General features: G+C 44.7%; 1 protein-coding gene across 1 annotated transcript; it reads left to right on the top strand.

Annotated features, from left to right (window-relative positions):
- OPALIN (oligodendrocytic myelin paranodal and inner loop protein) lies at positions 1-10,580 on the top strand. Its single transcript, XM_032607592.1, has 6 exons — positions 1-6; positions 881-916; positions 5,616-5,651; positions 6,741-6,860; positions 8,748-8,804; positions 10,407-10,580. Exons 1-6 carry the CDS (start codon positions 1-3, stop codon positions 10,578-10,580), a joined length of 429 nt encoding a protein of 142 aa, XP_032463483.1.
- The last annotated feature ends 106 nt before the right edge of the window (positions 10,581-10,686 follow it).

Here is a 10,686-nt window from a genome sequence, read left to right as displayed (position 1 = left end):
ATGTCGGTGCCCCATCGAGCCAACAATCTTTAAATATTGATGCCATATTTGGGGGAGAGGTAAGGCTGGTTGCTGAGTGAGGGGAGGGCACAGAGGGTTAGCATCTCCTCTGTCGTTCTGACCAGCTCAGCTCCAGCCTGGAACCCCTGCCTCAGACTCTGCAAAAACAGAATCTTGTCTTCCTCAGCTTCTCCTCCTGGGAGGGGGTTGAAGGAGCAGGTGGGTTTTTTTTTTGTTGTTTTTTTTTTTTTGCGGTACGCGGGCCTCTTACCGTTGTGGCCTCTCCCATTGTGGAGCACAGGCTCCGGACGCGCAGGCTCAGTGGCCGTGGCTCACGGGCCCAGCCTCTCCGCGGCATGTGGGATCTTCCCGGACCGGGGCATGAACCTGCATCCCTTGCATCGGCAGGCGGACTCTCAACCACTGCACCACCAGGGAAGCCCGGAGCAGGTGTTCTCGTTGGACCCCAAGAAGAAAGCGCCATCACTTTACACAGTTTCCTCCCTGAAAGGAGTTCCGGGGGAAAAAGCAATTTTTAGCACTCTGCTGAATTTCTAGTGATGTTTCTGCTGCCCTTTTGGGTCAGGACTGCTCAGGCAATAGCTTCACTGGCTGGTCCCTTAATCTGGCCCTGGCTGAGGACCTGGAAAAGGAGAGAGGCCAAGACTGCCTTGATGCTGAGGGAGGAACTCATGACCTCAGGCTCCGCTGCTCCCCTGCCGTCTTTTGGGGCCAAGACTGGGAGGGGAGGCTGGGACTGACTGAGCCCATGGGTCAGTAAATTCTCCCGGAATCCGCCAGGGCCAGTGACATTTGGTGGAGGGGTGAGGAGTCTGGCTGACCATTCCTGGGAGCTTTAATGTTTCCTTCTCTCTTCCAGAGTTTTTCACTGAACTTCACACTCCCGGCCAACACAGTGAGTACAGCGGTCCCCGTTCACCAGGCAGGTCAGCAGAGATCAATGCAGAGTTGACACTGGGCCTCCAGGATGCCAAAGCTCACGTGAAGCAACAAGTTACACGGGTTCCAAAGGCATTACAAAGAGCTGGGGGTGCTGAAAGAAATGTTTTCGATTATAAAAATTATAAATACACATTTTGAAAAGGAAAATAGCAAAAAACCAAAACAGCTAAATTGCCATCAGCAGAAAACACTGGGGACACTAATTCCAGTCCTGTCTGACTCTACATAAATTTTGACTTTTGTTGCATTTGTACCATGGTCTTCTTATTCTACCCATAACTTTATATGATGTTTTCCGTCCACCTTTATAACCGTACTGAGGGTGGTCACGTGATATTTCTTCAAGTGAGTTATTTAAGTGATTAATCACTCTTAGGAATGATTTTGTGATAAACGTAGGTATAGATAAATCCTTGTCAGCACGTAAGCTGATTCCCTTAGAATGTAGCCTAGAAGGGGAATTATTGGGTCAAGAAGAATGAATGTTTTATGGCTCTGTGACATTTAGTTGCAAGTCCACATGGAGATTTGCAGTTGATGATGGTGGACCGTTTCAATCCAGAATTGGTCCTCCATCTTCTGTTCTTGTGCTGTGTAGAGATAACACGCCAGGATTGTTTTCTGAGCGGAAGTGCTGCTGTGATGGAGCCAGGTGTTTTCCTGGCCCAGTTTTTCAGTGGTTTCGGCTGTGCCAAAGTTTTCTGAAAAGTCATACGGTTATTCAAAGAGAATAAACTGAATCATCAGGAAAGAGGACGCTTAAGCCCGTGCTCGTGTTTACTGTACCGTGGGGGCGTCATTCTGGAGAGCAGCAGAAAGGTAGAACCTCGAGACTCACTGCCGGCCTTCTGCGGCCACTGGCGGCCCTGACATCTGTCCGTGACTCCCTGGCACCTGCTCTACCCTCCCGGGGCGGCCCTGCCTTCGGACCCTCCCTGACTTACTCTGCTCCCTGCTTCTGCCTCTGCTTGTTGTCTGCAGACAAATTCCCCTGTCCCTCTCCTTACCTGTCAAAACCTTTTAATATGGCCACTGCTGGCACTTCCCCCCGGCTGCTCGAAGCCAGCAGGTCCATAGCGACCCCGGGTTCTGTCTTATCCTGGCTTGGCCCAGCCTACGAAGGTAACTCAGAGAAGCAAGAAGCCGTTGCTTGGGGCGGTGAGGGTGGATGGGTCGAGAGGCAGGCCCTTACACTGTTAGTCATCACTTTGGGAGCATCTCAGGTTCACAGCACATTTCTCTGAGAGCTGTCCCTCCTCCCTTTGAACCTATGTAGGACAACAGCCACCCCAGCCTGCCTGGAACTGTCTGGTTTTAGCACTGAATGCGCTACCACTTAGGCAATTTCTGTGGAAAACCAGGACGGCTGGCCACCCTACCTGGCAGTTATATTTCTACCATAGAACCCTTCCGTTTTGGTGCAGCTGGATGACTGGGAACACCAGAGCCCTGGAAGGTAGGGAAAGGTGGATACTCAGCTCATGGGAGCTTTTCTGCAGGGAGCTGGGGACAGGGCCACATATGCAAGTCCGCCCCTACTGGGCCATACTGAACTGTCAAGTATAAAAACTGGGTTGGGATGCTGCATTTGGTCATGGAAGGCAGAGTAGTCCAACGGTTAAGAACTTGGACCCTGGAGCCAGACCACTCGGCATCTGCCACTTAGGGCTGTGTGACCTTGCACAAGTTACTTGACTTCTCTGTGCCTCACTCTTCTCTTCTGTAAAATGGGGATCGTTATAGTCCTGCTTCACTGGCTATGGTGAAGAATAAATGAGTTGATACAGGAAAAGTACTTGAACAGCCTGGCACATAGTAAGTTCTCCATAAGCATTAGCTGGTATGATTAGCAGGTGTCCATGAGGGCAGAAAAATCCATCTGGAGAGAGAAAGAAGGAAGCAAACAGGCAGAGAAAAGTACAGGTGAAAGGCCATTCTACCCTGGAGTGATGGAGAGATCCCAGGAGGGATGGCTTTGGTTCTGACAAGTTCCCGGTCCCCAGCTTCAGTCCCTAGAGAGGCCAGATTCCCACTGCCCATGGGCTCCATGAGGTACCCCTGAATCCTTAGAGGTAACTCATTTTGGGGGGCCAAAGCCAGCCCAAGTGAATTTCTGTAACCTGAAGACAAAATATCTTACCCAAAACGATATGCAACTCTTGGCATCACCCTGAGAAATAGAACCCTTAAGGTAAATGCAGCTTTAAGGTGGGGGTAGGGTGAGATTGCACTTCGGTAAAACTGTAGCTATTTATTTTTTTAAATTTTATTTATCCATTTATTTATTTCTTAACATCTTTATTGGCGTATAATTCCTTTACAATGGTGTGTTAGTTTCTGCTGTACCACAAAGTGAATCAGTTATACATATACATATATCCCCATATCTCCTCCCTCTTGCGTCTCCCTCCCTCCCACCATCCCTATCCCACCCCTCTAGGTGGTGACAAAGCACCGAGCTCATCTCCCTGTGCTATGCGGCTGCTTCCCACTAGCTATCTCTTTACATTTGGTAGTGTATATATGCCCATGCCACTCTCTTACTTCGTCCCAGCTTACCCTTCCCCCTCCCCGTGTCCTCAAGTCCATTCTCTGTGTCTGCGTCTTTATTCCTGTCCTGCCGCTAGATTCTTCAGAACCATTTTTTTTTTAGATTCTGTATATATGTGTTAGCATACGGTATTTGTTTTCTTCTTTCTGACTTACTTCACTCTGTATGACAGACTCTAGGTTCATCCACCTCACTACAAATAACTCAGTTTCGTTTCTCTTTATGGCTGAGTAATATTCCATTGTATATATGAGCCACATCTTCTTTATCCATTCATCTGTCGATGGACACTTAGGTTGCTTCCATGTCCTGGCTATTGTAAATAGAGCTGCAGTGAACATTGTGGTGCATGTCTCTTTTTGAATTATGGTTTTCTCAGGGTATATGCCCAGCAGTGGGATTGCTGGGTCATATGGTAGTTCTATATATATATATTTTTGTGGTACGCGGGCCTCTCACTGCCGCGGCCTCTCCCGTCACGGAGCACAGGCTCCGGAGGCACAGGCCCAGCGGCCACGGTTCACGGGCCCAGCTGCTCCGCGGCATGTGGGATCTTCCCGCACCGGGGCACGAACCCATGTCCCCCACATCAGCAGGCAGACTCCCAACCACTGCGCCACCAGGGAAGCCCCAGTAGTTCTATTTTTAAAAACTGTAGCCATGTAAGTACCAAGTGTCAATACCTGGTTAGCAAATCTCTCCTTTGATGGGAGCTCTCTGGGAAAGAGGCTTAGGCTTGGAATGCAAACATCCACATTTGGGTTAGATTTATGGTTACCTATGAAACCTGGGAGAAGACCTATAACTTCTCTGAGATTTGGATCTTTTTTTTTTTTTTGGTAAAATAGAGACAATAACTGTCAGAAGTCCAAGCCCCTGGGATTCCAGTGTACTCACTGAGGTTGATGAGAATATTCAATATATAACAGGTCTGGCCAGAGCTTTGACAAGTTTAAAGGAATGACAATAGCTTATACTCCTGGCGCTCATTTGATCCTTTTACCAATCCTAGAGGTAGGTACTCACAGCCTTATTGTATAGATGAAGAAATGAGGCTCGTTAGCTTGTGAGTGGAGAAATCGCCATTTCATTCCAGCTAGCGTGAGCCTAGGACTCGTGCTCTTAATCCCACACGGCATCACCTAGCGTAACTTACATGGGTCAGTTGCTAATGTGGAACTCTGTGCCATGAGATTTATTGATCCAGATAAGACTCTCATCTGATATATCTCATAAATGGGTAAAATCCAGTGCCCCTCCTTGAGTGGAGATGTGAAATGGGAACATGTGCTGTACTCATTCAATGTAGAATTATCCCAGGAGCATGGATAATCCACAACTTCAGGTACCTGCCCAAGCCATTCGCTTCATTGCAGTTTGGAAACAGGTAAGGCCTCCTTAAAGAGCCTGGCTTCCACTGGTATTGAACTTTTTTCCCTTCTAGCGACGGGGACAAGTAGGCCCAAAGTGTGCTGGGAAGGGTGTGGGGACTTGGGACAGGAGAAAACCTTTTTGAGTTCTGAAACCTGTTATGGCAAATCCACCGGGTGAATAATGAAGACCTCACCTGAATTTCTGATTTCTCTCTCCTTGTAACCCAATTTTATTCCTTCTTACCTGAGAAGCAATCAAAGAGGGTTGTGTTCGGCAGTTGTTTTTTTTTTTTTTTTTTTTTTTTTTAAATATTTATTTATTTATTTATGGCTGTGTTGGGTCTTCGTTTCTGTGTGAGGGCTTTCTCCAGTTGTGGCAAGCGGGGGCCACTCTTCATCGCGGTGCGCGGGCCTCTCACTATTGCGGCCTCTCTTGTTGCGGAGCACAGGCTCCAGACGCGCAGGCTCAGTAGCTGTGGCTCACGGGCCCAGTTGCTCCGCGGCATGTGGGATCTTCCCAGACCGGGCTCGAACCCGTGTCCCCTGCATTGGCAGGCAGATTCTCAACAACTGCGCCACCAGGGAAGCCCTCGGCAGTTGTTTTTAATAAAAAGTTTAGCAAAGGTATATACTTCAGGCATTACAGCTTAGCCTTGGACAGACTGTGTTGTGTGACGTGCATTCTATAGATTTTGTTTTCTTAAGACGTATATTCTTTTTCCACCCAGACTTCCTCCCCAGCTGTTACCAGTGGGAAAGGAGCAGTAAGTATATCACTTAACTTATGGAGCCTTAGTTTGGTCATTTAGAAAATGGGGATAATGCTGTACCCATCTCATGCATTCGTTTTGAGGATTAAAGTTTGATATGTGAACTGTCACCAAGCACAGAATCTTCCTCAACTATTATTCTTATGACCAACTCAGTTCAAAAGTGAAGGAGAACACGCAAAATCACAGATGATTCCCAAAGTGTTGAACAAAAGAAGCTAGACACAAGAGACTACATACTTTCTACGTGCATCTAGATGACACTGAAAAACAGACAAGACTAACCTATGGTGATGGATTTCAGGATAGAGGTTACACATGCAGTGACTGGAACGGAGCCCGAGGGGCTTCTGGGGGGCTGGTAATGTTCTGTTTCTTCATCTGGGTGCTGGTTACATGGGTGGGTTCATCACGTGAAAAGTCATCAAGCTGTATATTTATAATGTGTATACTTTTATGTATCATGTCATTCTTTAATAAAATCACCCCCCAAAAAATGAAGAAGAATCCAGTATTATACGACATTGCATGTGTGTAGAGATTCTGAACACTATCTTTGGTATTTTCAAATAATCTGCAAATCTGAAAACCTATGGGGCTACAAGCGTGGCTATTTCCACTCAGATCAAAGCAAAATGGGAGTCTGAAAAACAATTGGCTCATGCATTTAATGTAAATAAATTTAAAAATTCATATCAAAATGGTGTGGGATACACTAAAACCTTTTACTTTTTGCCAGACTAATAGATAAGAATGGTATCTAATTGTTGCTTTGAACTGTATTTCAGCTTTTCCTGTGTTGATGCAACATTTGTATTTCTGTTCCTAGGAATGGCCTGTTCATATATTTGTCCAATTTTCTACTGAATTATCACCCTTTTCCAATTGATTTAAACTATGTACATTAACTCCTATGAAAATGAGCCGTTTGTCATGTACGTTGCAAACAATTTTTCACTGTTATTTCATTACCCTTTTGATTTTGTGTACGAAACTTAGGGTCCATGTAGGGTTTTGTTTTACTTTTAATCAATCAAACTCTTCCTTTTTTTCTGGGAGAACCTGACTGTTTTCTCTGTGCAGGACTGTGGACCTTCTCTTGGGTTAGCAGCTGGCATCCCGTCCCTGGTGGCCACGGCCCTGCTGGTGGCCTTACTATTTACTCTGATTCACCAAAGAAGAAGCAGCAGTGAGTCCACCGAGGTGATTAGCAGCTTCTTTGGGTCTGACGCGTTGGCAAGAATCGGTATTTGATGAACTGGCTTTGGGCTGAGGGTGTCAGGACCCACGTCTGTTTTCTGAGGACGAGGTGGTGGATGTTTCTGTGCCTCAGTTTCTGTCTCAGACTCATGACATTATCCTCCAGGCAGAGCTGATTTGTCACACAACCCTTGTGTCACTTGAGGATGGTATCTGGGATGGCAAAAAGTAGCAGCGGAGAGGGACGTTTGTTGCTACGGCAAACACGTCAGTACAGTGGGTGTGTTCTCTAACCTTGAGAAACAAGGCCACAAGCTTCACAAAGAGGATGGAGGTGATCTTAGGAAGGATGGGAGACAAACAGACCCTGAGGCATCTATCGCAGGGATACGTCCAGGAGTATGTGACTCTGTTTATCTTTGTCTTTTTCCCACTTCTGAACACACATCAGTCACAAGGGAATCTCCCGATCCCACCCCATGCAAATACCAGATTGCTCTGGAGACCAGGCTCAGAATTCAAGGGCCACCCTGACCCACATCCAGCCAGGGTCCATGGTTGTGATACAACTGTGTAGTGTAGACTCTGGGCTCTAATTCCATCCTTATTTATGAACATTCCTGATAGCTCTCACAGTGGTAGGCGTTAATGGGGAGTAATAAACGTAGGTTCTAACCCTGGCTCTGCCACTGTACAATTTATATGATCCTGGACAAGTGACTTAACATTTTCTGTTTCTTGGTTAGTTCAACTCTAAAATAAGAGTCATAAAAACTACCCACCTCAGGAATTCCCTGGCGGTCCAGTGGTAAGGACTCCGTGGTCTCAGCGGCCAAGGGCCAGGGTTTAATCCCTCCTTGCCCTTGTGGGGAACTAAGATCCCACAAGCTGTGCAGTGCGGCCAAAAAGAAAAAAATATATACCCACCTTATTTATTTAATTAAAAAAATTTTTTTTGAATTTTGGCTGCGTTGGGTCTTCACTGTGGCACGCGGGCTTTCTCTAGTTGCGGCGAACGGGGGATACTCTTCACTGTGGTGCGCAGGCTTCTCACTGCGGTGGCTTCCCTTGTTGCAAAGCACAGGCTCTAGGTGCGCGGGCTTCAGTTGTTGCAGCACGCCAGCTCAGTAGTTGTGGCTCACGGGCTCTAGAGCGCAGGCTCAGTAGTTGTGGTGCACGGGCTTAGTTGCTTCGCAGGCATGTGGGATCTTCCTGGACCAGGGCTCGAACCCATGTCCCCTGCATTGGCAGGCGGATTCTTAACCACTGCGCCACCAGGGAAGTCCCTACCCAACTTATTTTAAGAGGTAAGCGGAGGTGTAAGGATGGAATGAGATCATGGGTATAAAGATGCGTTGACAAGCTGTAAACTTTAAATATATTAAGAAATATTGTGGTTGTTGGTGGTATTATTTAAGTAATGGTTCCTCAGTCTTTCAGGGCACTTTAAAATCATCTTGGAGGCTATGAAAATACCAACCACCAAAACCAATTAAATCAGAATCTCTGAATGTTAGAGCTGTGGCATTGGTACCAAAAATATCTCAACATTTTATGATGGATCACGTTAAGCAGATACTAAAGTAGAGAGAATAGTGTAATGAATCTAGTTATTAACAACGGCCAATCTTGTTCCATCTCCGCTTCCACCCACTTTTCCACACTGTCAACCTGGATTATTTTTGAAGTAATTCACAGTGGTATCTCTTGTTTATGTTTTTTCTGGGAGGGGGGAGTTATTATCTGTTTGTTTATTTTGTTTTATTTTTAAAGCTCTCTGTGTGCAGCCAGGTTTAAGAACCACTGATTTTAATCATGGTCATGGGCAAATGCTGTAACCTTTCATTTCTTCTTCTTCTCTATTTTGTTTTATTTTTTAAAACAACTTAGGAAAGTGAGAGGCCTTGTGAAATTTCAGAAATCTATGACAGTCCCAGGATAGCTGAGGTAAGAACTCTTGGTTATAATCATTATACATCATTCACATGGCAAACAAGCTAAGGGTCTTAAAGCCTCTGGTGTACAGGAGAAGTGCAGGGTAAGCACAAAGGAGGTTCTCATTATATTTTTACTGGCTGGACAGGAATTCAAGATTTATTTAATATTAGAAAATTAATTTAATATCACTTATTTCACTGGTACAAGAGAAAAATCATGTGATCATTTCCATAGAAGAGAATTCAAAAATATTTTACAGCCATTTGTGATGTGAACTCCAAGCAAACCAAAAATTTAAAAGGCACTTCCTTAACTTGAAACAAGGCATCTTTAAAAAAAAAAAATTACAGCAAATATCATACCTAAAGGTAAAATGTTAATGATTCTTTTTCAGATCAGAAACAAAACAAGGATGCTCGTTGTTACCAGTTCTATTTGATATTATACTTTAGGTCCTAGTCATCGCAGCAGGATGAGAAAAAGAGGTAGAAATTAACTCAGTGCAGGAGAATCTTTTCACAATGTATATGTATGTCAAATAATCACACTATTCTCTTTGAATATCTTACAATTTTATGTGTCAATTATACCTCAATAAAGATTTAAAAAAAAGAAAAAGAAGCAGAAAGCATAAGACTGGAAAAGAAGAAACAAAAATGTCATTATTGGGCTTCCCTGGTGGCGCAGTGGTTGAGAGTCTGCCTGCCGATGCAGGGGACACAGGTTCGTGCCCTGGTTCGGGAGGATCCCACATGCCGCGGAGCGGCTGGGCCCGTGGGCCATGGCCGCTGAGCCTGCACGTCCGGAGCCTGTGCTCCGCAATGGGAGAGGCCACAGCAGGGAGAGGCCCGCATACCGCAAAAAAAAAAAAAAAAAGTCATTATTTACAGATGATATGATTATCTACATAGAAAAGCCAAATTATCTACAGATAAATTAATAGAACTAACAAGATATTTTAACAAGTTTACTGGATATAAAATCAATATTAAAAAGTAATTCACATTGCTAAAAATCAATAACAATTAATGAGAAAAAGTAATTTTTAAAAAATACCATTTTGTAGTGGTAATAAAAATAACACAGAATGATGAGGAATAAATCTAACAAAAACATGTAATCCCTTTATGGAGAATAATAAAACTTCAGTAAAAGATATTAAGTAAGACCTAAATAATGGGAGTTGGTATTCAATGCTCCTGGATAAGAAGACTCAATGGTATACGGATATCAGACAACTTCAAATTGATCTGTATAATAAGTGTAATTCCAATATAAACCTCAGCAAATATTTTTCATGGAAAAATATTTTTTCATGGAACTCAGTAAGGTGCTTCTAAAATCTATACAGAAGAAGACAGAAAAAAATGTTAAGTACCAGCAGACAGGTAGAACAAATAGAAAACAAATAGGAAGATGGTAGATTAAAACCCAACCATATCAATGATCACACTGATGGTGTCCAATGTCTTGAAAACTATCTGTTCCAAACATTTTGTCTGATGGTTGGTTGTTTCAGGTGGGAGGGTAAATCTGGCTTCTGTTACTCCAACTTGACCAGAAGCAAAAGTCTTTGATGTGTTTTTTTTTAAACCTGTTTGTTTTCTCAAGAATCCTAGGAGATTACCCACACAGGAGAAGAATATCACAGGAGCAGAGGAAGCCCACATATATGTGCAGACTGTTTCAGGAAGTGAGGAGCCCATTCGTGACGCTTACCGTCCTGCTGTCGAAGTGCAGAGGAGGGCGTTGTGGTGGCTTATTCCCAGACTGAGCCTGGAGTGAGGCAGCACAGCCAAGGGGCAGATCTGGAGCTGGAACAGAGCTAAGCACACAGGGATTTGTGCTCGGAGGGAGGAGAGACGCCACGCTGCTTCTTAACCAATCCAAA

This window comes from Phocoena sinus, chromosome 16, assembly GCF_008692025.1.
Source record: "Phocoena sinus isolate mPhoSin1 chromosome 16, mPhoSin1.pri, whole genome shotgun sequence".
Lineage (NCBI taxonomy): Eukaryota > Metazoa > Chordata > Mammalia > Artiodactyla > Phocoenidae > Phocoena > Phocoena sinus.
The sequence above is the reverse complement of the archived record's forward strand: the minus strand, read 5'-3'. Positions and strand labels throughout refer to the sequence as shown.

Bases quoted from the DNA above. Each gene is read 5' to 3' on its own strand.
- OPALIN (XM_032607592.1), top strand. The intron at 917-5,615 runs GTGAGTACAGCG...TTTTCCACCCAG, and splicing joins TCACACTCCCGGCCAACACA to ACTTCCTCCCCAGCTGTTAC. The intron at 5,652-6,740 runs GTAAGTATATCA...TTCTCTGTGCAG, and splicing joins TTACCAGTGGGAAAGGAGCA to GACTGTGGACCTTCTCTTGG.